Here is a 27,971-nt window from a genome sequence, read left to right as displayed (position 1 = left end):
CGAAATAGTGTATGCTTGAAATTTTAGTCAAAATGTGCAAAAAATTCCATTTTTTGTGTTTCCCCCCAGTAGAACTTATGATGTAGAACACATTGACAAGAAAAAATTAAAATTTTTGTAAAAACGTATTTCAAATTGGCGAAATAACGTAAAATGCAATTTGAACACGAATTAGGCGAAATAGGGTATGCTTGAATTTTTAGCAAAAATGTGGAAACAAATTCCAATTTTTTGTGTTTTCCGAGTAGAACTTATGATATAGAACACATTGACAAGAAAAAAAAAAAAATTTGCAATCACTTATTTCAAAATGACGAAATAACGTAAAATGCAATTTGAATACGAATTAGGCGAAATAGGGTATGCTTGAATTTTAGCAAAATGTGGAAACAAATTCCAATTTTTTGTGTTTCCCCAGTAGAACTTATGATGTAGAACACATTGACAATAAAAAAATTAAAATTTTTGCAAAAACTTATTTCAAAATTGCGAAATAACGTAAAATGCAATTTGAACACGAATTAGTCGAAATAGGGTATGCTTGAAATTTTAGCAAAAATGAGGAAAAAATTTCCAATTTTTTGTGTTTCCCCAGTAGAACTTATGATGTAGAACACATTAAAAGAAAAAAATTAAAATTTTTGCGAAAATTTATGGCGAAATAACGTAAAATGCAATTTGAACTTTTTAGCAAAAATGTGCAACAATTTTCCAATTTTTTGTGTTTCCCCAGTAGAACTTATGATGTAGAACACATTAACTAGAAAAAAATTAAAATTTTTGCAAAAATTTATTTCAAAATGGCGAAATAACGTAAAATGCAATTTGAACACGAATTAGGAGAAATAGGGTATGCTTGAATTTTTAGCAAAAATGTGAAACAAATTTTCCAATTTTTTGTGTTTTCCCAGTAGAACTTATGATGTACAACACATTGACAAGAAAAAAATTAAAATTTTTGCAAAAACTTATTTCAAAATGGCGAAATAACGTAAAATGCAATTTGAACACGAATTAGGCGAAATAGTGTATGCTTGAAATTTTAGTCAAAATGTGCAAAAAAATTCCATTTTTTTTGTGTTTCCCCAGTAGAACTTATGATGTAGAACACATTGACAAGAAAAAAATTAAAATTTTTGTAAAAAGTATTTCAAATTGGCGAAATAACGTAAAATGCAATTTGAACACGAATTAGGCGAAATAGGGTATGCTTGAATTTTTAGCAAAAATGTGAAACAAATTCAATTTTTTGTGTTTTCCGAGTAGAACTTATGATATAGAACATTGACAAGAAAAAAAAAATTGCAATCAGTTACTTCAAAATGACGAAATAACGTAAAATGCAATTTGAACACGAATTAGGCGAAATAGGGTATGCTTGAATTTTTAGCAAAAATGTGGAAACAAATTCCAATTTTTTGTGTTTCCCCAGTAGAACTTATGATGTAGAACACATTGACAAGAAAAAAAATTAAAATTTTTGCACTCACTTCAAAATGGCGAAATAACGTAAAATGCAATTTGAACACGAATTAGGCGAAATAGGGTATGCTTGAATTTTTAGCAAAAATGTGTAAACAAATTCAATTTTTTTTGTGTTTCCCCAGTAGAACTTATGATGTAGAACACATTGACAAGAAAAAAATTAAAATTTTTGCAATCAGTTACTTCAAAATGGCGAAATAACGTAAAATGCAATTTGACCACGAATTAGGCGAAATAGGGTATGCTTGAATTTTTAGCAAAAATGTGGAAAGAAATTCCAATTTTTTGTGTTTCCCCAGTAGAACTTATGATGTAGAACACATTGTCAAGAAAAAAAAATTAAAAGTTTTGAAATCCCTTATTTCAAAATGGCGAAATAAAGTAAAATGTAATTTAAACACGATTTAGGCGAAATAAGGTATGGTTGAATTTTTCGCCAAAATGTGGAAACAAATTCCGATTTTTTGTGTTTCCCCAGTAGAACGTATGATGTAGAATACATTTACAAGAAAAAAAAAAAATACAATTTTGCAATCACTTCTTTCAAAATGGCGAAATAACGTAACATGCAATTTGAACACGAATTAGGCGAAATAGGGTATGCTTGAATTTTTCTTTTTTCAGTTAATGTGTTCAAAAATGAGGAAACAAATTCCAATTTTTTTGTGTTTTCCCAGTAGAACTTATGATGTAGAACACATTGACAAGAAAACAAATTAAAAATTTTGCAATCACTTATTTCAAAATGGCGAAATAACGTAAATGCAATTTTAACACGATTTAGGCAAAAAAAGGTATGCTTGAATTTTTCGCCAAAATGTGGAAACATATTACAAATTTTTTTTGTTTCCATATTAGAACTTATGATGTAGAACACATTGATAAGAAAAAAATTAAAATTTGTGCAATCACTTATTTCAAAATGGCAAAATAACGTAAAATGCAATTTAAACACGATTTAGGCGAAATAAGGTGTCCTTAACAACGACAGTGGCACAGCAGCTTCAGAACTTCCTGCACCAGCTGTTGAAGATCTTCCTATCATCACTGAGCCCCCAACTCGTGAAGAAGTAGTCAAAGCAATAGCAGCCATGAAGACCAACAAGGCAGCAGGATTGGACTGTGCTATAACTGCAGAAGCACTTCATGGAGGAGGGATAGCATGATTGATATGATTCTCGAATTCTGTATGGAAGTATTCTCAACGCTGACACCGCCACATCAATGGGTTACGAATGTAATCATTCCTCTACCAAAGAAAGGTGACCTTTCTCTCATGACAAACTACCGTGGTATTTCGCTTATGTCCATTGCCGCAAAAGTGTACAAGATCCTTCTGAACAGGATCCGACCCCACATTGATCCTTTACTGAGAAGCAACCAGGATGGCTTTAGATCGGGTCGCAGCTGTGCTCAGCAAATACACATTTTGAGGAGGATCATGGAAGGCTTCAAGGAGTACCAACTTCCCTTAACAGTCACTTTTGTGGACTTCAAAAAAGCCTTCGACTCCATCAACAGGTCCGTCATGTTTTCAGTGCTGCGACATTATGGAATACCAAAGGTTGTGGTCAATGCCATCCAGGTGCTCTACAAAGACTCCAATAGTGCCGTTATATGGTAGATGGCAGTATCTCAGAGCCTTTCAAGTAACAACTGGAGTGCTTCAGGGTGATGTGTTGGCACCATTCCTGTTCATTATCCTGGTAGACTACCTTCTGATGAAATCAACTTCTGGAATTGACGCTGGAATTGTTACCTACCCACGTCGGTCAAGCAGGTATCCTGCCAAGATGCTGAATGACCTGGATTTTGCTGATGATATTGCCCTGCTGGAATCTTCCATAGACCGGGCCCAGTCACAGCTTACTAGGACTGCAACTGCAGCAGCAGATCTAGGCCTTGTCATCAGCGCACCTAAGACAGAATATATGACTGCAAACTGTAACGCCCAACCAGCACTTGAAGTCTATGGTAGTACCATCAACCATGTCACAGACTTCAAGTATTTGGGTTCCAAGATGGGCTCTAGTGTTGGAGACCTAAAAGAAGAAAAGCACTAGCCTGGGCAGCTTTCTGGAAACTGGAACGCCTTTGGAGAAGCCCGTCCCTGCCAATCGAAACAAAAATCAAGCTGTTTCAGACAACGTGTGTTACTGTCTTTCTGTACGGGTGCGAGTCATGGGTAATTACCAAGGACATGGCATTTGCAACATCTTGATACAGAGTCATGTTAAACATCAAGCGTGTGGATCTGATTCCAAATGAAACCATCTACAACCTGACCAACACCACTCCACTGGTTGCCAGAGTCAAGATTCATCAACTCAAATTTCTCGGCCATATACTGCGTCTTGAAGATGGCGAGCCTGTGAAAGAATATGCGCTTTATATTCCACCACATGGGAAGAGGAAACCGGGACGGCCGCGCACACTGTACTTACAGTATGTCAAGCACCTCCTGGGAGATACTGAAGGGATGCTGCAGCCAAACAAAATTGTTTCGCTTGCTCAAGATCGCATTAGTTGGAGAAAGCTTGTAGTCGCCTGCTCCGCATGATGATGATGATGACCCCTGGTGACCCCGAAATGACCTTCCAAAAATTTGGCTTTAAGGTTTTACCGTCGTAACTTAAGGGATCTAAAATTAGCGTTTATTGCGTTTCGACAGTATTTTTTGTACGACATGAGAGCACCTCAGACCTATCGAATTGCATTCTGAATACGAACCATGTCTTTCTGATATCAAATAATTTTCATTTTTGAAAATCACAATATAATACAAATTTTATGACAAATTATAAAAATTTGATATTTTTCAAATTTTGATATATAACAGTCCTCGAAGTGAATTATATAAATCTAATGATATATTCTTAAAGTGTATGTAGCAGGGAGGAAAAGCCGACAGTCAATTGAAAATTTTGACCTTTCATATTGAAGAAATAGATTTTTTACCCAAAAAGACCTAATTTTTTTTTGGTGTTTTGGGAAAAAAAATCCATATCTTCAATACGAAAGGTCAAAATTTGCAATAGATAGTCGGCTTTTCATCCCACCTACATACACTTTAAGTATAAATCATCAGATTTATAAAGTTCACTTCAAGTACTGTTAAATATCAAAAATATCAATTTTAATGATTTGCCATAAAATGTGTATTAAATTGCGAATTTCAAAAATCAAAATTATTTGATATCAAAATGACATTCTTCGTATTCAGAATGCAATTCGATATGTCTGATGTGCTCTAATGTCCCAAAATAAATACCGTCCAAACGTTCATACCCCAGCCCTTAACCTATCGACGAAATTTTTTTAATTGACATATTTTGTACATTAATATGTGTAGATAATAAATCAGTAAAAAACACAGAGGTGCCGGACCTCAATTTTGAGCTACCGCCGTTTTAAAAGAGGTGTACATTTCCAAAAATCTCTGTACACTTCAATGGCAAAATCAGCAATTTGTCCAAAATATACCACCTTTTGCGTTGCATAAAAAAATTGTCGAGACAAAATTTTTTTAATTTTATATATGTTATGAAAAAGAAAAAGCTCTGTAAAATCGCGCAAAAAAAATTGGGGGTACCGGACCTTGTTTTCGCGTAAATTGACCAAAATAGGTCAAAAAAGCATTTTTTTTTCTGCGACACCATGTGTAGTTAATTGCGTAGATGGATATTTTGGTGCGTACCAACGCGCTGGTATACACTCGCGATCTGATGCCGGATCAGCGTTCGTTTACGCATATGGCCACAAAAAAGGAATTGTCTGTTTACGCAGGAAAGTTTTCACTATAAATAAAAAGTTACCTAAGATACTACTTAGGCTAAGAAGTGTCCATATTAAATAGGAACAATTATAATGATGTCGACTATAAAAGACTTAATGAAGCCTTAAAATCCTTAGCCTAATTCTAATTTGGTGTATTTTGGTCATAAACGGGTGTACGAAAGACTACCATTCTGCAAAGAGTTATCAAGTTACACAAAGTGAGGAATTTTCAGCTTTATGATCACCTAGACTACGCCATAAAAATATGTTATTATTAGTCATGATGAACCCATTTCGTTGAACTCAAAATTATACTGATGTTTATTAAAATTAAAGTATTCAATAGTAAAATGGTCATAAAGAATTAAGAATATCAGATGATTAGTGACAATAAAAGTAATTGAATGCAACATTATCTTGCATAATTATAATGGCTCACTTTAATACTGAACAATTCTGATTTTGGAATCTACCAGTTTATTGATAGCGAACCACGAAAATCCCCACTTGGGAAGCTAACAAACAGAGGGAGTGCGGTGACTGAAAAGATCAGATACACATGTGAAAATCTATCAGTTGCACACAAATCAATATAAATCAGAGTTTTATGCTTAAATGTAATAGCCAGAGTATGCAAAATGGGCAAGTGGACTACGGAGAAGTCTAATGACCACCTGACTCGAATGACCAAAAAGAGGATTTATTAAACATGTTACAGCGAAGCGTTTGACACAATGGGCGGAATTGTTTGACTATAATAGGCCTACAATCATTATAGGCATAGGCCTACTTAGCATGCTTAGTCCCGTTTACCGAGAGGAAAACTTTTTTGGTCACAAAAACTATAGGCCTATGGAATTATCTCGAGGTGGATTCATATCATCAATGGTTGCAGTTCAATTAAAGCGAAGTTAAACACTGGGTTTCCTATAGCTGTAGAAAAACGTTTGGCCAATGATCATTTTCATAGGCGTAGATCCGGGGGGATGGGGATTTATCTTTGCCCATTTTAGCCCCAAAAGTGCAAATTTTCGCGCGCTTAGCGAGCATTTATTGTCTATATCGCATGCATTATGAATTCAGTGCATGTAGTAGGTCTTTACCCAATAACACAAAATGCTTTAAACATTTAAATGTTGGATTATAGACTTTTAAAATAACAATCAAAAACATTGAACAATTGCTGCAAAACATATTCTAAGTTGGAACAATGTTGCCAAAATAATATAGGTCTACAATAACATTTTCACAACATGTTTTTAATTTTGTTGTAGTGTGTTTCATTATGAAACGTTCTACTAACATTTAACCTTTAATATAGGCCTATAATATAGTGCTTACCCAACATTTAGGCCAAAATATTATTAAAACGTATTAACCAATTTAACCAACACTCGTTTAGGCCTAATGTTAAAAAAACACACCCTGATTCTGTATCGGTAGGCATATAACTTCATACCATCTGTTGGACACTACTGTCGTAGGCCTACTTTGGGGAGGGGGTCCAGGTCCGTTATCAGTGGAAGCACGCTGGCATTTGGTTTGTACATGTTGTATTTAATATATTAGAAGCGGCCACTTTTTATTGCCCTCAGCAAACATCGTTTTCTTTATTTTGTGGCCCTAGTTATCGCCGGTGCGCAAAAATAGCATTGACACGCACAACACGCATCGTTCTCTGCGATGTCTACAACGCAACGCCGAAAGCACGACGCTGGAGTATGCACGCGTTGAAAACAGGCGCCAATAGTCAAGTCGAATCGGTGACGACGGAAAAACCTTAAATGTTGACTGTACCCACCAAGTTTCATGCCCATCCGACAGTTTTACTAATTTGACCTCAGATGACCCCTGGTGACCTCGAAATGACCTCCCAAAAATTTGGCTTTAAATGTTGACTGTAGGCCTACCCACCAAGTTTCATGCCCATACGACAGTTTTTACTAATTTGGCCTCAGATGACCCCTGGATGACCTCAGTGACCTTGACCCACTAACCATTAGAAACCGGTTCTAGCTCGGGTCAATATGCACCCACCCACCAAGTTGATGCTGTGCGACCCCTAGTGTTCGAGAAAATAGGCGGAAGGCAAAACCTAACCAAAATGGAACATACACATACATACAGAAGGAATACACTATCACAATATCCCCCTCATGGCTAAAGCCAGGGGGATAAAGATATATAGTAAGTTGTGACCTTTTGTTGTGGTAGGGCAGAGAGTACTTGGCTTTCCATTATCAACTACATGTACAATAATAATCAATAAACACAACCAAATTACCAGATAAAAATATTTTACTTACAACACATTTACAGTGAAATATTTGTCAAAATATACATATTGTTAACATGTGGTGAACTATACATACAATTTAATAATACAAATACATGTTGTTTATTATTATAAATACACTGTTAATATATAACAGAGATATATGAAATAAAATTTGTATGAAAGACACTACAGGTTGAAGTTTGCACTTATTGCAATGCAGATGCCATAAGGACTGCTTAATAGCAGATGCCATAAGGACTGCTTATTAGCAGATGCCATAAGGACTGCTTAATAGCAGATGCCATAAGGACTGCTTATTAGCAGATGCCATAAGGACTGCTTAATAGCAGATGCCATAAGGACTGCTTAATAGCAGATGCCATAAGGACTGCTTAATAGCAGATGCCATAAGGACTGCTTAATAGCAGATGCCATAAGGACTGCTTAATAGCAGATGCCATAAGGACTGCTTAATAGCAGATGCCATAAGGACTGCTTAATAGCAGATGCCATAAGGACTGCTTAATAGCAGATGCCATAAGGACTGCTTAATAGCAGATGCCATAAGGACTGCTTAATAGCAGATGCCATAAGGACTGCTTAATAGCAGATGCCATAAGGACTGCTTAATAGCAGATGCCATAAGGACTGCTTAATAGCAGATGCCATAAGGACTGCTTAATAGCAGATGCCATAAGGACTGCTTATTAGCAGATGCCATAAGGACTGCTTAATAGCAGGACAAGCCACACACAGGAGAGTTTGAATTTTCAACATTTACCCAAAGAAATTTATATTTACAATGGTGTGTGAAGAATATAGACCATCCCATGATAACTGCTCTGTTTAAGCCATGTGTGATTTGCTGACAGCGGTGCCCTTATTTTTTCTTGATTTGTAATACCAACTGAAATGCTTTCATTGCAGTAAAATTAAGAGTGGACAATATAGGCACTGGAATGAAATAGCGATTTTCTCTATTTTACCCCATTTGTTTGAACCAAAATTAAAAAGAGGACATTATGATGATGAAAAACAACAATATTTGGGAAACAATAATAATCTATTCTTAATGCAAATCGCTCTTGGATAATTGTATCGAATACCTGCAATCCTCATGTACTCAATTACATGAATCTATGTTTAAAACATAGATTCCCCCTTTCCATGTGTAGAGAGATATTGATAAAAACTTTGTCCAATGTACAGGAATAGTGGCTTACATACCACTGAATAATGCTGCAACAATTCAACAAGTCTGCCCACCATGTGACTCACTTTGGGTTGTCATACTACTTCAGAAAATTCCAATTATATGCAACACCCTTTCAAAAGGCTCTAAATATTATATGACACACTTTGAGATGACACACCCCTTCAGGAAATTCTAACTACATGTGACACCGTACACTTTGGGTTTACGCATTCTTTCGAAGGTTCTGTATATGTGACACACTCCTTCGTTATGTGACACACTCTTCCAGACCACTATAATTAGAGAATAAAGGTATTGTTTTTAGCCACTGGATGTGCATCTATTGTCTCATATAACATGGGCAACATCATTATTTTAAGTAAAACAACGAGGTGAAGCCGAGCTGTTTTACGCTAAAAAATAGTGATGTCGCGTGTTATATGAGACGATAGATGCACGACAGCTGCTAAAAACAATACTTTATTCTCATTCTAAACAATTTAATTCAAATAAATATATTAATCATTGGCATACCAAATTTTAATCAAATTAAATCCTACATTTTACAAGGAATTACCTAGGGCTTAGAATCGATCAGTCATGTCGTTGCTATGCGCCTCTGATTGGTTCAAATAGTGCGTACTAGTATCACGTCGACACACACGCGCCAAGGTGTGTGATATCGTGTCATATCACACGGGTAGGAACCAATAAGATTGTAAGAACATTTTCAAGTGTTTAAGAATGCATGATTGTTTAATAATTTGATCGGGCAGATGATTAATATTCGTCCATTGGATTCATCATTACCTACTTTAAACATAATAATAATTTATTTTGGTGTAGGAACTAGAGCATGCAAGTGACAAGGAGAACACTGCTCTGTCACAGGAGCCTGCTTGGTTTGATTCAATGGGCTCATCCAGTTGAAATCCATACACTCCCTATGGAAGACATGATCTTAATCTTCCACACAGGGAGTGTGAATTTGTAATGGGGTTACCTGAATATATGACTCCATTTGAATCTACACCCCATGGTGTGTGAGATTAAGATCCAGTCTTCCATGGGGTGTATGGATTTCAACTAGAGTAGCCCTATTTGAGTACTCCCCAGTATCAATAAACTACAGTAAAAATTTCATTTCAATAAACACAACTGCCAACAGCTGTATGTGATCCGACTGTGACTGTATTTCAAAATACAACACAAATGCATGACCTTGGCTACTTGCTGAAAATACTAACCCATCACGAGTGTCTTGGTATAGTTGGATTCACTTCTGCATTACGCTTACGCGGGCGTGCATTACACAGTGTAAGCATATTGCTGTTGGCAGATGTATTCATTCAAATTGGAATTTCTACTTTAGCAACAACATTGATATTTAAAAAATGGCATTGAAAAGCATATATTTTCTTGTTACTTTGTGAATTATTCTTACCAAAAGACTTTCCTTCCATGATAGCAGTTGATAAGTTTGTAAACAATTTGGTCCTAACGTTTCAGTTTATCAAATTTACAACTTCTGCAACCTTATAAGGCATGAAAGCGAGCATTCACTCTCACATATAACCATCCAGAGATGCCACCTTTCTGTATTTATACTGCAATTTTGGTATTTTTTGTAAATGTGTCCAAAATTTCTGTTTTGTTGTTGTTAATTTTGTAAAAAAAAAATTAAACATTTCTCCCAACTTCCCCCCATTTTGGTCATACTGATAGCCTTTATTGACCCTATAATTTGGTTCACCTCAAGTTTGGTAGTAATGTATGTCATATTTTGCTTGCCACAGTATCGAATCGTGCGCGGAAAGCTAAACATGATGAGTGAACACGCATGTGTACAGAGGCGGTTTGTTGTCACGCTTACGGCGCAACCGCGAAAAAGCATTGACATCACTACCAAACTTGAGGTGAACCAAATTATACCCCCATCCTCCAAACCTTAACTGTAACTTAACCTTAGCCCAAGTAACCTTTACCCCAACCAAGAATCTTGCTCTAACCTAGGGATATTGCCAAAATATACAATTTCCTGCAAAAAATGGTTTAAAAATATTTTTGGCAATATTTCTATTTTTTTCAGTGGATTTAGACAACCATCGGCCTATTTTGATGTTTTTGGATCTTCATAGTTAATTTGAAACAAAAGTTAAAAAAATTCTGAAAAATTCACAATTTGTTATCTTTAGTGTGCTAAACTATAATTTGTGTTTACATCATTCCCCTATCATATAGTAGAAATACATAGAAAACCCAGTGTATTTTTGAGGAATGAGCTAAACACAAATTATACTTTTGCACACTAAAGATAACAAATTGTAATTTTTTTTCAAATTAACTATGAAGGTCCTAGAACTTCAGAATAGGTCCACAGGTTCCATAAATACTCCGAAAAAAAAAAAGCAAAAAAAAATAATCCTTGCACCATCTGCTTTGACATGATATGATATTCATGAGGAACCTTCCAAGGGTCAATATTATACCTGTATGTCATTATGTCCCAATACAAGTGTCTGAAATTGGATATTTTTAGTTCTATATAGAGAGCCTCAAAACACACCAGCTGGACCCCACCAGGGGCCCTAAGGTGTTAAAGAATTTGCACCTTTGCTGCTTGCTGTGGTCAGATTCTTTTTTAGTTATCAAACATTTACTGATTTCCTTTTTATTTATCAAGACCTCAGTGGCATCTCTGAACCATCATGTGCATTTACATACATGTAACTCTATTATATGTATATGTTTATTTAAAATCCTTTATGTACACCTAAAATAAATTCACTAAACATGTATTACAATATATACCTAATAAGCTACAACAAAAATAAGTAACATGTTTCCAATATTGATATGTTTTACACATATTAGCACAAAGCACCAAGAATAATCTTCATGAAAAATCAGAGTAAACCATAGCTACAATAACCAAACTGAAAAGAAATAAATATTCAAATGAAAAATTTACAACAGGACTTGATACGTTTATCTTTAGAATTCTATGTTAAGCCAAAAAAATCTGTTGTCTCAGAGCTCTTGTGCATTGGTTAAATTATAGCCTACACCTTAATTATTATTCGCAACTGTATTTTCTTTATTTTTTTAATTCCAGATGAAATTTAACAGTATTTTTTCGAAAAAGAAATGCAAGCATTCGTAAAATACCTGTGCAGGAACCTCTTTCTATTCTGATGCATTACAAACACTAGCTCATATGAGAGTCTCTGTATCAAACTATGATAGTCTCTGTATCAAACTATCATCGGATTTTAAGGCATTTAGATATGTGTTGAAATGCCTATTATGGCAATTCAATGGTAAAAAAATATACATATCACATCAGATTTTCAAATTCAGAATAGCTTTGAGACAAAAGATTATTTTTTGTCCTTACCATTCATGTGCAAAATAGACTTCCAAGAAGCGCACATACGTCAGTGAAGTCAAATGTGGTGCAAAATTGCATACAAATATAGCCACAAATATATTGATACAAAAAAATTGCATGTACCACAACTTTCAATTTTGCTCCACAAAATTGCAACTTGCCATCCAGTTTGAAGCAATATTTTGAGTACTTAGTAAGAAATCTCTGCACACAGGTATCATATTCCATAATCACAGAATAACCCAAGATGAAAAGTTTTCATTACATAAGAAAACATATTATAACTACTTTTAATTACCATTTTCTCACTGAAAGATACTGTGTCAAGTCCTGATCATTTTGTTTAATGCTATAAATACGCTTCCCAGATTTATTAATTCTTAAAATATTTAGAAATATCTTTCCCCCAGTTCCCAACATCAATATATGTACACAATAAGCCCTTTGTTATTAATGAGTGTGCATGCAACATAGTACATGCATGGGAGATGAACCAGCCTAAAACTAACAATATTTCTATGAGGTCAACTAGGCAATTTGTAAAAAAATGTTTTATACTTGTGTTTGCATATTATTTGATGTATTGCATAAGTCTAGGTCTAGAACAAATTAAAACTGGTTGAGTCTAGTTAAAACTGCCATGAATGAAAGAAAAGTTTAAGCCAAATTCCAAAAGAACCAAAGAACTGCCAATGTTATTAATCATGATGAAAAGTAAAATTCCCTAAAAGTCAGTTCATTCACATGAGCTTCAATGGAGGAGATTGGGTTATCTCTCATGCACATAGTCACAATGCACTTTGTTGAATGCATACTCATAATAAGACATGGCTTTATTATTAATAGGCACTTAATTGCAACATAACCAAATATATTAACTACTTGTCAAAATCTCTGTACCATGTTTTGAAATGTAACCTATTTAGTCCATTTGGCTTCCTTGAGAAAGTGATGTCAGTACATTGTTACTTTGCATGTGTACAGATGAACCACCTTTGTGCATGTAATCACGTCAGTTCTTTGAGTCAACGTACATGATTTAATACTGCGTGGCGTGCATGTGATTTAATACTATGCACATTGACATCACTCTCTCAAGGAAGCCAAATGGACTTTAAACATCAATCACACACACCCTCCTCTATTAGGCAAGCTTTATGGTTTAAACACAACTTATTAGTTGGGAAATGTTGACACATATCTTGTTTAAGATTTACTGACATGTCTATTATACAAGTTTATAAGAACTATAAAGACTACTTCAATTCATCATAGTAGTGTAGTTAAAGGAACAAATCCAAAGATCAATGACATCCTACAAATAAAACAGCTATGAACGGTGCGTGCATGCATGCCTTTGGATAGTGTTGTATGTGATTACACCAGGGCTAAAATGACTTGAATTATTTATAGTTTTGTTAGAAAGCTGACCCTCCTTCAATACCGGAAACTAACCATATTCTGTATCAATAAATAAGACTTCATTTTACAAACATAATCCCACTTTTTGACTTCCTTCCTCCTAGCGAAACTAGCCTATTTTATAAGATGTCATCAATATTTTGGTCTGCTCCCTAATATAATGGGTGACCAGGAAACATTAGTCCATTGAGTACTGATAAAAACTACAGGCACTTAAAGGAATAGTATATCAAGGTGAACCAGTCAAAAACAGCATCAACGGAGCGCCCTAAAGTCAAGTGTTTAGCTCCAGAAAGCCATATCAGCAACCCCATAGATATTTGAATTTCTGCATTCTGTAATATACACATATAAAAATATGGCACCTAGCAGCAATTGCAGATACTAGGGCTTTCTTGAACTAAACCCTTGAAGTGTTACTCATCAGTGACAGTGCAAAAGTGACCTAGAATAAACAATAACAGAACAAATTGATATATTATGCACACAATTTTAGGTTATTACAATCTCATCTGATCGGTGTCATTTTCTAGCAAACCATTTAAACCCTGTAAAGACTAACACAAACTTGCTTCACCACTTGCAATCATGTGATAAATTCATCACATGATTATTTAAGCATTTTTATCAACCAATTACTATATCTGTTCCATTAAGAGCCCATGTCCCAATAATTCCCACTCATGATATTTTAACTTGCAGATTATGATACTATTTTTTTGGTTAAGCTTACCGATAACATATTACATACCATGGAGAACATCCCTCCTTACATTTACATGTAGGAACACCATAAAATGCATCCTTTGCATTTGAAGTCACCAATATAATAAAATAAAATAAAATGGATCATTGTTTTTTTGTCATTTTTATACATGTATGTTATTATAAAAATAGTGTAAAAAATAACCACCCATGTAAAATGACTCACTTAAGCATCCTGGATGCCTAATGGAATGAATATGGTACATCAGATTAGATATTATAGCAAATTATTGAATTATAATAATAATATTAACACAATACACACATACATGCCAAATATGATTATTGTACTTAAAAACACAACTAACAAAAACAGTACTGCATAAGCTAGTCAACAATATATTTCACACTGTAATATACTGTACACATTTCAGCCATACATAACAGAAGGCTACATAGATTGTGTATTACAAATATCATCTGGAATGCAACTTAAGTTTTGGTTTTCAACAAACAAACTAAAAAATATATGCCAATGATCACTCATTTTGTTTCATCTGAGCATGTCCTCAAGCCCGTCATTATTTTAAAAACATTGAGAAAGATACAAAATATCACTTATTGATGCATAGTGATTTCGTTCTTTTCTCTTCTTAAAACTAGTTAAGTTGAGAAAAGGGCTATTCCAGTTAAAATCCATACATACCCCATGTTGAAGACATCACCTTAATATTCAACACAGGGAGTGTGAATTTCAAATGCGGTTTACCTGAATGGATGACTCCATTTGAAATCTACACTCCCTGTGTGGGAGATTAAGGTCCTGTCTTCCAATGGGAGTATGGATTTCAACTAGAATGGCCCAATGAAGAACAAACGTGAGTATACTCTTTAAAAAATAAAACCCTGACTGTAGCATTACATATAGGCACAGTAAAATGCATACAAAGTTTGTGTTAAGTGGTTATCATGATTATTTGAACCCGTGTATATTTCAATATTTCAATGTTTTGCTTGCTTTTGTCATGTATGGTGGTAAAAATAAGCCATGACAACAAAACTCTGAAGATCAAACCTACTCCTTACAGTGGAAAATCTCTGCAGAAAAGCAAGCAAAAATGTTCCACTATACTACTGTCCTTAGAAGAACTTTGACACACTTCCACACTTAAAATAAACATTTTACAACTTTTTTCTTTATGTACATGAAAAGTTACCCAGTTATTATAATTATTATCAGTCTGTGAAACATACACCATTAATACATAAATTAGTGATGTACAATAATGTCCGATGTATATTTTGACACAAGAAAAACAACAACACTTGAAGATTCTCACTGTTATAATACCCATTACAGTGTATATACATAAGTTGCATGTAAGGTATTCCACATGCACCTGTAGACATAGCCGCCCAATGATGTCAATGCCTATGCCTCAGCAGTGCTTTGTCTCAGGGAGGCTCTCTGTGCAAATGCTACTTCAGATTTCTTCTTGCTGCTCTTCCCTTTCTTAGCATCTGAATCGTCATGTTGATGTTTAGCAAAGTTGATAAACACCTAGGTAATAATAAAAAGAATAAAAAAAATATTAATGTGTGTGACCAGATTGACAGCCTCATTCCCCAAAACAGATTTTGGAATCATCAGAAGGCTCATATTTTTCCTCATTACCCTAGTCAAATTTAAGGCCTGAGATATGTTTTGTTTAAACGGTGCCACTAAAAAATGTGACAAAAAGTGGTTAAGCACCACCTGTACTCTCCTATTGGGCATTGTTATACATGTTTATGTTCACTGGAGTAATATAACTGAAAATTGGGCAACAGATTTGTTTTAATGGTAGACCTCAGTGTGAGATAGAAAATACACAATGAACAAATCTTATACCTAGCTTAAAGATATAAAAACTGATCAAAACATAAAACTAGACTTAGCTGTGGTCTAAGACCACGAACACAGCCGTGTTGTGACCTCTTAATGACCTTTGACCCCAAAATATATGAAAACCCCATAGACATTGGCTAATGTCAATGTATGTGTGCACGTGGCATAACTTTGCCATGTTATTTTTTTTAAGCAGACGGGCATTTTGAAGGTTTTTTGTCTCAGACCGAAGTGACCCCTTAATGACCTTTTACCCCAAATAAAAAAATACCACGTATACACTGAGTAACATCAATTCATGTGTGAATGTACCGTCTCTGTGCTATATAAGGTATTTCGTTTTATACCGGAAGTGACCCCTTAATGACCTTTGACCCAAATCTGTGTACACCACATAGACACTGGTTAATAACAATTCATGTGTGCAAGTGGCGCGCTTTCATACGTAAGTTGTGGGAGAAGATGCATTTTTAGTTGAAATCACGTTTTTGACCCCTATGACCCCTGCGTGACCTTTGACCCCACGAGTTTCATGTGACATGTAGGGGCACGGTCAATGATCATTGTGACCAAGTTAGGTCAAAATCGATGTAAGCATGTGAGTGCTAGAGCAAATGTAAAGATTGACAGAAGAAAGAAGAAGAAGAAAGAAAGAAAGAAAGAAGAACCTGTAAGAAAAAAGACACAGCCGTGACGTTAGTCACGGCTGTGTAAAAAGTAAATTTTTGACAATTTTCTGTCATGTTGATGCAGAAACAAATACAAACACCAAAAGATCACCAAAATCAACTTGAAATTTTTAAGTCTGATTGAATGTAAGTACATTTTCATTTCTCAGGAACCAACAAAATTTTGCTTGTTAAAGGTAAACCACACTGACTGCCTACCAATATAGAATAAAAGTTGTCACATGCTGCCCATTTACTAACAACATGTTTAGTTATATATAATGTAAACAAATGTGAGATATAAATGTGCACTTACCTGTTCCAATGATGTTTGACTGACGCTATAGTCTGTTATTTTTAGGGTTTCCCTGTTGTCTTCCAGTGTGCCAAATATATACGACCAGCTCAGAGACTCATTACTGACCTGATAATGCAGCATACCCTGTGAAAGACAGAAATAATTTAAAAGTTGATAAAATTTTTGTGAGATGTTTTGGCTATACACTAAAGCCTCCATTTCCCCATGTTGTAAAATTTTTTGTTTTATAAATTCGCCCTTTTCTGTTTTTTTTTTTCATTTTCTCAAACCACATGCATAAAATAATGTTTTTACATAGCAATTGCACTATAATTATATTACATTTGAGCTATTTGCCCTACGTTACTGCAACTGGCCTTCAGTGTCACCGTTTTGCTTCTTTCTGTTTAAAGGCCTTGATGTCAGCTTGCAAACACAACCCCAAGCTAAAAAACTTTACCAATAGCCAGCGTGGAAACTAAGCAAACAACTATACACTCCTACATGTGTTGAGCCAGCATGGACCACTTCAATCCACACAAACACCTGCATTCAGTGAATAAGGTGTATGTACCATGTACAGTCTTACATGGGCGTGTAGTTCATTGATCTTGCTCAACAATTATTATTATTATTATGATGAGCGAAAATTTGATTCTTGAATCCTTACCTGAACCTCTGGCATTTTTGTGTGAAGAAGGTCTGATATCAAATGATAATTTGCATAAGTGTCACAAACATGCAAGCACCCTTAGATCAAAATGTGCTGTCTGCATGGTGGAATAAATATGGAAGCAATCTGTTATTCCCCCTGAATGAGCTATATTGAACCATGTTGTGTCCTTACACTTCTTCTGTAACCTTGTAGGTATCACTAAACCCAATGCTTACTATGTCTTATAGAGCTCCTGATTCATTCATTACATTATGTAATCATCTGAGTAACCAATCAAAATGGGCTATTCCATATAAAATCCACACTACCCCTGTGGAAGATTTAGCTGAAGTCTTCCACAGAGGGAGTGTAAGTTTTGAATAGAATAGACAGTTGAGTAACTTCCATTTGAAATACTCACTCCAGTTGTGGAAGATATAGGTAAAGCTATAATACAGAGGGAGTATGAGTTTCAAAATGATTAACCCTGCTCAGTTACATTTGAGAAACATACTCCCTATGTGGAAGATATTTCCAAAATCTTCCACAGGGGTAGTGTGGATTTCAACTGGAATAGCCCAATAGAGCTTTTAGATCTCTTAGCAACTTTAAACTTACCCTCTTCAGTCTACTGTAAAAGTGGACATTTTTGTGGTACATTAATTTTCAGGCTTTTCGCTTTTGCTTAAAGGAGTATTTCGTGATCCTAGCATCCTCTTTTTATGACATTTTTCAGTACATATCCACGAAAAAGCATATTCCCAAAATGTCAGTTGATTCCGATATTGCGTTTGCAAGTTATGCATGATTATGTGCATTACACTGCTCCATAGACAATACGTTGTAATTTCGTTCTGGTGCACCAGAACGAAATTCAAATTTCACGGTATCTTGGCTAAACGAATTAATCTGCAAGAAATATTTTGTACATAAACATTATGTAGCCAGAGGTTTCCAGTGATATAAACAGCGTTCGAAATTTTGGTTGTCCGGTTGCCCGGGACAACTAAAAAAGTTGCCGGACAACCAAAAATACGGATTCGGTTGTCCGCGGACAACCATAAATCTAGCCAAAAGTCACATTTGTAGGCCTACGGACAACCAAAAACTTAGACGGACAACCAGAAATTGTAATCTGGTTGTCCGTGGGACAACCATTTATTTTTCCTAATTTCGAACACTGGATATAAAAATCTCAACTTTTTTTGAGAAAAGTGGGGGGATGAGGCTGTGGATCACGAAATGCCCTTTTAAAAGAGAACTGAAACAAATGTTGTTTATACCTGATGTTGTTCCATTAATTCTGCTCCTTCAAATAAATTCATCACAAATTGTTTGATGGGTTCAATATCTGCAAAGTCAGTGGTCTTGATAATCATTGTGTAACCTTTGCCATACCTAAATAGAGTAAACAGAAAATGAACAAGAGAAGATAAAAAGATGTTTATAACATCACAATTGGGCATTATAATTTTAACTCTCAATGATATAAGACTAATTTCAGATTTCAATTGAAAAATTGAGCCAAATTGAACTTCCTCTGGAACTAACTGCTTATTATTAGTGGGGTTTTTTTTATAGCGGGTTCACCGTCGGACAAGTTTAGAACTGTCAGCAAACGGCTCTTTTCAGAGCCACCAAAACCTTTATATTAGCAGATAGGCGAGATCTGCTAGTTCTCTGTAGACAAGGGGCAGTCTTCAGTGAACGGCTCTTTTCAGAGCCACCAAAACCTTTATATTAGCAGATAGGCGAGATCTGCTATGTAGACAAGGGCAGTCTTCAGTGAACGGCTCTTTTCAGAGCCACCAAAACCTTTATATTAGCAGATAGGCGAGATCTGCTTGTTCTCTGTTGACAAGGGGCAGTCTTCAGTGAACGACTCTTTTCAGAGTCATCAGTAGACAAGGGGCAGTCTACATGTCACATTCTTAGGTACTTTGTCCTGAAGAAGTCAGAGCTACTCCTGACGAAAGCTTGAAAAAAGACAGTTCTTAACTTGTCCGACGGCGAACCCGCTAAAAAACCCACTAATTGTTATGAATTCCCGTCATAAAGCCTATCCCACAATTAACTGCTTATTGTCCAGTTACCCATATGAAAACTCAGGGAACTGATTCTGGCTGTGATGGTTTATTGTGGTATGTATAGGGTGTACACTGAGCTGCAAGTCCCTTATTGTTGCTAAATGTTATGTCTTAGGCCACATTGGTCAGTGAATCCCTGCAAAATGTTCCGAGGCTAAACCGAACTGAATCTCACTACGAAAAGCACTGTGCATGCCATGTGATGCGATGATGCAATCAGCCTCAGTCATATATACCCAGGGAATCGCTGGCCAGGCCAGCGAAACCTCCATGGGTATAGACCTTTTTCTGATGACGTCACCTAATCGATATTGGGGTCCGAGATGTAAACCAACAACATGTGCGTTTCTCACGTGTCCATGGTGTAAAAACACCAATACTGCGTATTTTCTCCTTTGTTTTGTCATTTCTCACTTCAGCTTCCATAAAATATTTGTTTAAATGGGAACTGTATACTAGTTACCTTTGTTCCAGTTTGTTTTGATGCCATAAAATGATGCTATTTAAAATTCAATCTTTGTTTTGTTTCACAATTTTGTTTACTTTTTACACCGTGGCGAACTAAACGCGTACTGCGAGCTGGCAATTCCGCGCAGGACGCCTAGCATGGCGCAAAGTTGATCGCGCGCGCCGGCGCGGTATTTGCGTTTGGATGCTGATGACTCGAATGCTGGACCCCAATATCGATTGATTGGTGACGTCTGAGAAAAAGGTCTATAGGCCTGTGATCTTGAATGTGGCATGTGAAGGGTCGGAGGGTTGAATCTTGGGAACCAAGTGACTTCTTTGTTCATCTTCTCTCCTTTTTCGTTTGTTCTTTCCTTTCAGACAGCAAAAAACACCCATGGGTTCAGTTAGAGTTAACCCTATGCCCAGCACACTATAAATCAATGCGCATTTGTTTCCATTTATTGTCAACATGTAGCATTATGGAGCACCAATTTGTTTACATGCCATATACTTACATGCTCTTCAGATGCTGTGTACTACCTAAGCACTTGAATTGACCATTCACCATGATAGCCAGCCTGGTGCATAAGGCTTCACACTCCTCCATACTGGATATGATCAAAGGGAAGAAAAAAGTTTTAAAACTTGTTAAATATAAAGATATTATCCTCATATATTTTTTATTGGTAGCTTGTGCTGGCACTTGTTAATTTCATTGTCAGAAATTTTAATTGGGCTATTCCAGTTGAAATCCATACACCCGGTGTAGATTTTAAATGGAGTCACCCATTCAGGTAAGCCCATTTAAAATTTACACACCCTGGAGATTAAGGTAATGTCTTCCAAGGGGGTGTATGGATTACAACTGATTAGCACAGTGTACCACATTGGGTGGGTAAACTGTTCTTTTTTTGTAACAACAATCAACAACAAAAAATAAGTAAACAAAAACCTAACAATAAACTGTACCTGTGTGATGTTAATACAATAGAGCGCCCTCCTTTCATGACTGATGTTAGGGCATCCCATAGATGTCGTCTAGCCTTGGGATCCATGCCTGAAGTGGGCTCATCCTATAAGGCAAAATAAAAATCCATGTGTGTTATAATAATACACGTACAGAACCAACCAGCCAATCAGAAAATATGTTCAAAACATTCATGTACTGAAAGCTATTAAAAGTGTACAATAAATTAGACTCCCACAGTACACCAAGCACAGTTAACTGCCCACAAGGATTGACTAAGTCTCCCTGGAGGTGAATGCACTTATAATGGACTATTCCATTTGAAATCCATACACCCTATGTAAGACAAGACCTTAATCTCCCACACTGGGCGTATAGATTTCAAATGTAGTCGCCCATTCAGGTAACCCATTTGAAATTCACACTCCCTGTGTGGGAGTTTAAGGTCATGTCTTGCATAAACGGTGATAGGATTTAACCTGGAATAAGCCATTTCCCCTGTTCAGATTCAGAACAATTTTGTTATATAACTCCCAAAAATTATGTGGTATTTCCTCTTTTTTGTGTATTGATTAGATTGAAAACTGCACTTGGTGCTGAAGAAAATATATTTTGGCACCTATGCACATTAATTTGTTAATTATTTCTCTCAACAAGTAAAAGAGTATTTAAATTACAAATTCACAGTAATAATGACCGGTGTTACTGACAACTGACACTGAGAATATGCTAGCAGTAAATATTATATAGACTGAATACTCACCAGGAATACTATAGGCGGATCTCCTACCAAGGCTGCTGCTGTGTTTAGCTTACGCTTGTTGCCCCCACTGGATAAAGAAATAATAAAAGAATATTACAGTTGGTGTTTTCAGGCCTGTGAGTGGGGTTTAAAAAAAAGGAAAATTTACCTACCAAAACTACAAATTCAATGTTACATTTGTGCATATTTCACCGGAAATAATTGAAACTTGTATTTCATTGCATAAATGTGAGCGTCGCTCTACAAAATTATGAATTATGGTAGCCATGATTTATCTTTCCACATGATTTTTATGAAATCATGTGTCACACTTCCGATGGATGGTTTGGATAAAAAATCTCTTATGGACAAGCAAGTATTGGCACACAGGCACCAGAGCACCATTTAACATCATTCCGATGGGCGCAGTTCTAAACTAACATATTACACAATGAGTACGGACAAGGAATCACAGAATGTGTGACCTTCGCTACACAACATCACAATGATGTTATGGCCTGCGTTTCAAGCATCCTTAATTTCATTTCTCAGTCATTTTATTGTGACATGTAATGGTATCAGAAGTACACAGACACTATTTTGATTTTTGATGTTATTGTTATAATTGTTTTAAAAAAGCGGAAATTGAATTTGGTCATAAAAATTAAAAAAGTGAAATTTCGGCTAAAAACTGAGATCTCACAGGCCTGTGTTTTACATGAAATATTTCCATTTGTCTGCTCAGAATTGAGGACCCCAATACAAGCAGAGAGGGTGAGGCCCGGGGGGGGGGGGGGTACCCAAGTTTGGTTTTGGTAGGGACGTGCGGCTGAAATTTTGGAAGTAGACCCATAAATATACCAATTTTTCAAGAAATTTGGACCCATTTATATACCAAAAGTCAAAATTTTCGGCCGAATTTACCCAAAATTGTCTTGGTTTTTACAAATTTTCCCAAAATTTTGGGAAAATTTTGAAAATTTTGGCTAGATTAAGGAAAAATGGGCTGTTTTCCGAAAAAATTGAGAAAATTTTGAAAAAAGGACCCATTCATATACCAAAATAGGCTTTGAAAAAGGGGTCATTGATATACCAGAAGGCTGAAAATGCTACCCATGTTTGCGGCATGTCCCCGTATGGTCATTTGTACTGAGTACCCCCCCCCCGGGGGTGAGGGCACTTACAAATTAAAAGTTGTAAGACCTGTTCATCCGACACTCACCTGTAGGTTCCACACAATTTATCCGCCCATTTGTCCAGGTTGAGATGAGTAATAGTAGCTTTGACAATACGCTCCATTTCATTTCTAGGTATTCCACGCAGTCTAGCAAACAGCTGCAACATCTCACGCCCTGTTAGCTTCTCCACCAATGCATCAAACTAAAATAGAGAAAAACCAAGAAAAGACAATTTAGGAATTAGGATAATGGTTAGGTTAGGTTTAAAGATTAAGATGAGTTTTAGGTTCAGGATTTAGTCTATAAATCCCCCCATACACAAACACATTAATACACAATTATTTAAGCTGGTCTTACCTGAGGGCAGTATCCAATTCGTTGCTGGACCTGAAATGTAAAATAGTAGTGAAAGTTGTTGTTAATGTGCTGCCAATAGGCTTCAACATAAAAAGTTTTTTAATATCTTCTCAAAATATCAAGAGCTATCTCAAGAACCACTGAACCAATATTGGGCTTGTTTGTACTCATTTTAATGCATTTTCCCACGCTGATTCTAAATATGGACATGTAAATGTACAATAGACCCTATTCAATAAAGCAACTGGAATGGTATAACAATTGTAATGGCGGCCATATTTGAGGACAGTTCTAAAATGACAGAGGGACAGGCCTCTAGATCGATTCAACAACCATTCATAATTATAACTACCACCTGTTTCATTGTGTTATCATGGGAAATTCCTAGTGGAGGCCTCTTTTTAGAGAGGACACAATTTTATTCAAATGAAAATGACTCTGTCATGAGTGATGTTGTATTGTATACCCACTATTCTGAAACGTTTGCATTTGCAAAGCAAATTTGGAACTTGTCGTCTATACAGTCAACGCCCATGTGGATAGTGTTAACAGATGTCCTTTTAAAATATGACTCATACTTTTAAACACAACCATTCTAAATCAAGCCAATCTTGTGAATACAGACAAATTATGTAATTTTGTGAATAATATTTAACTCTGAGAATAAAGAAATTCAATGTTACTCCTAAACTTATCAAAATGCAAACTTTTTGAAATTCACAGAATTAGGCTCCATCCAAAAATTGTGATATATTCAAATACCTTGCAAAATGAAGCAGTTCCGCAGTATTTGCATATCATAAAGAAATCAAGACAAAAAGGTGTCATATAGAGGTCATACTGTGTAGTTACTACCAAGTAGCATTTTTATATGACATTCATCTTTTCCAGTGACTGTCATGGAGTGACTAACTAATATATCGATATAAGGTTGCTAGTATGCTATTTTGTTCATAACTGCATTCTTGGTTGCATTTGCACAATCCATATTGGCACTTGATCCCCAGCGATTTGGGCTATTCCAGATGAAATCTAAACCTCTTTTATCTCCCACACAGGAGAGTGTAGATTTGAAATGGAGTCACCGATTCAGGTAACCCCATTTGAAATTCACACCCTCTGTGTGGAAGATTAAGGTCATGTCTTCCATAAGGTGGGGTTGGATTTCAACAGGAATAGCCCTTAATCTCTTGATCACTGGTATGATAGGGGCATAAAATACCTTGCGTCTATCTTTCTGTATGTCAAATCCTTCCATGTAGGCAGTACCAGCAGAGATGGCCTGGTCACCAGTCAACATATTAAATGTTGTAGTCTTACCAGCACCTAACAGAAGAAAAATCATTTAGATTGAAACATGGAGTATTGTTACAGTGTGGAACTGATGGTTGAATTAAATCTATTCACCTGGACCCACTCATTTTGGAATAGCTGCAGTACTATAATGAAAGACAAAGATAAAGATAATTTATCGCGTCTGACGTCATCTGTCAATCAAACTCGAGCACGGTTTGTTTACAAGTGTCGTGATGATCGACCTGCTGAACGCGGATTTATAACCGGGCGCCTTATTGTTAATTTTGCACATTTCGACATGCAAACCATCTCAAAAGTTAGGTCTTTATAGTAGGAAACTTTCATAACCAAATGCACCATGTCCACAAATGCCTAGAAAAGCTGCTTTTTGCCTTGTAAAAGTACGTAATTTTTCACCATTTGCTGCTATTCCTTTTCTCCGATCAGCACCAGATAGATCGGTCTTCCTTAATACGCTGCTGATTAACCTGTGTAAACCAATCAAGGATCGTAATTGACAGTGACATCAGACGCCGATAAATTCTTTTTATCTCTGTCTTTAATTATATATCCTATCCAAGGGCCTTCTGCATAGCTATCCCTCCATGGTTCACAACAAACACTAGGGTCTCAAACATGTGCATCTTTCAAGTAACAGTTCTTTAACCCCCAATATTGCACACATTTAAATTATAACCTAATTATGAATGTATCTGGTACAAAAACCTATAACTTGGGGTCAACTTTTGAGCCTTGAATTGTTGAATGGGGTTATTGAACTTTGCTATTGGAGACAGGATTGTTGTGGTTCATAGTGAAGTGAGTTAAGTTGCATCAATTTACAGCCCTGATCACAGTTCTTTTCCTTCTGTCGGCTGTAAAGACACCAATAGAGGCCATGATTATCTAATCAAATTATTTTTTTTTATCTTTTTTTTTATTTGCTTCGTTGATTTCATCACATTATATATTTACATAACTCATTTGTTCTCACTTAACTAATTTCTGACTTTGCTAATTTCTACAATTTTTACTACATAAGCTTTCTGATTCTTAATTCAGAATGTAATAGACTGATCAAATCGGGATATTTCCCGTAACGATATTTACTAATTGACAGTTTACTAACACTTATTATTTTATTGATTGTAGTGTTACATTTTCCTGCATGGTAGTAACCAAAGATAACATCTGCTTGTGTGGTTTTAATTTTAACATTGTAGTGTTGCAAAATTATTTTGTCCACTTCGCTCCATATCTTTTTATTTTTTTGCAACCAAAAAAAAGTGTTCAATATAATCTACTTCGTTACAAATTTCACATACATTACTTTGTTCTTTTCCTATTTTGTTAAGAAAGACTTTTGTTGCATAAATATTACTGGTTATTTTCCAATTCAATGTCATTAGCCTAGGTTCTTTTGTTGCCAGAATATTTTTCCAAATTTTGCTCCAATTGAATTTCATATTTTTGAATTTATTTTCCCAAAAGGTTTGACATATTGGTTTAGTCGAAATCTTTGATAACATAGCTTTCCTATCTAATCAAATTATGGTTATCAACAGAATCTCAATGACTGAACCAGTAAAGACACATCACAACACTAACTTCAGTATGCACATTCTGATATTTGAAAATTCAAATTTTTATAAATGAATTGGCATTTTTACTTTTTATTATAACAAAAAATGATCATTTCTTATTGTAACAAACCATACAAAATACAGTTTTTAGGTACCCCCGACCAATGTAGAAATATTGGAAAATACAAAACTAAACAATTTAGATGCCTTTTACTGACCATTTACACCTAGTAATCCAAAACATTCTCCTTTGGGTATAGCTAGACAAAGCTGGTCCACAGCTGGGGTTGGCTTGCCTCTGTAAATCTGTAATATTAACAAACAAAATAGTGCCATTTATTTAAATAGGCTATGACGTCATTTCTAAGATAAATACAGCACATATGCCATTTAATGACATTTATTAAGATGGGCTGTGCATTCCTCAAAATGGTGTCAGTCGTGGGAAGTATGAGAAAATATGCTGCTCCAAATTCACCGTTTAGGCACAAACTAGCCAGAATTTCCATCAAACAGCAAGAAATAATGTAAGAAAAGTGTGTGGGATGTTATTTATGTTGGCCATAATATGATCATCAATTCAGTGTGCAGCAGGACTAAAAATGTCATTTGCTGAGTTCTGTTGTTATCCCTACTTATAGGAGGACAGTATGGCTTGTTCAGTTCCATGAGTGTTCACGATATTGTGCGTCACGGCCGCCCAAAGCTAATTCCACTCTTCCATGCAAAAACAGGTCATTTGTGCCTGATGATCGCCGTGAAACCGATGGTTGCGAAATAAACCTAAATTTTATGTTTTATATATATATATAGTAGATCCATTAAATAAGAGTTTTGGAACAAACCATTTTAATTTTCTGGGAAATTAATCCACAGATTTAATCACAATATTTCGGCCCTAGGCCTTTATCAAGTGTGAGCTGCGATCCGCATACCTGAAAACAACCAAAGAAAAGATTGTTGCGTGAAGCGTGTGCGTGTGAAAAGCGAGCGCATGTTGTGCACATACCATAAAAACGCAGGAATTACCGAAAAACGAAAACAGGTACACAGATCGCAACTCCTGGACTACTGATCGGCATGATGGATGAAATTAAGAGTCACATTTATTTATATTGAATACATTAAATTGTAGATTCATGCCGTTGGGTTTGAGTGTCCCAAGTTGGAAAATGATTCGTTGTTCCATCAACTTGCGGTCCTTTTTATTTGAAACTTGAGTAAGTGCTGTCACTTCCACATCATCCAAGGTGTGGTCACTGGTAGTGAAGTGCTCCGGGACCGGTCGGGAAATGTCACAGAGAAGGATATATAATATATATTATTATTATAATCTTTCTTTTCTCTATCCATCCCTCTCACCGTATCTCTCTCCCTCTCCCATGCCAGAGAATGGGAAGTATGTGAGTTTATAATATTTGTCAAGGTCCTTCAGCAGTCTGCCTATTTGCCGCAGTTTACAGTGTAAATACAGAGAAGTGGGGTTGTGATTGGCTAATTGAATCACATTATCATCACATCAGCCCCTCATTCACCTATCAAGCTGCAT

General features: G+C 35.8%; 1 protein-coding gene across 1 annotated transcript in view; it reads right to left on the bottom strand.

Annotated features, from left to right (window-relative positions):
- Nucleotides 1–9,229: 9,229 nt before the first annotated feature.
- LOC140136419 (phospholipid-transporting ATPase ABCA3-like) overlaps nt 9,230–27,971 on the bottom strand; it is a 105,947-nt gene continuing 87,205 nt past the window's right edge. The window contains 10 exon segments of the mRNA XM_072158143.1: nt 9,230–15,814; nt 17,126–17,251; nt 19,046–19,160; nt 20,815–20,907; nt 21,269–21,372; nt 22,030–22,096; nt 23,231–23,388; nt 23,544–23,573; nt 24,766–24,869; nt 26,641–26,728. Of these exon segments, the coding sequence (XP_072014244.1) occupies nt 15,686–15,814; nt 17,126–17,251; nt 19,046–19,160; nt 20,815–20,907; nt 21,269–21,372; nt 22,030–22,096; nt 23,231–23,388; nt 23,544–23,573; nt 24,766–24,869; nt 26,641–26,728 (1,014 nt within the window). The 3' untranslated portion in view covers nt 9,230–15,685.

Source organism: Amphiura filiformis, chromosome 16, assembly GCF_039555335.1.
Source record: "Amphiura filiformis chromosome 16, Afil_fr2py, whole genome shotgun sequence".
Lineage (NCBI taxonomy): Eukaryota > Metazoa > Echinodermata > Ophiuroidea > Amphilepidida > Amphiuridae > Amphiura > Amphiura filiformis.
The sequence above is the reverse complement of the archived record's forward strand: the minus strand, read 5'-3'. Positions and strand labels throughout refer to the sequence as shown.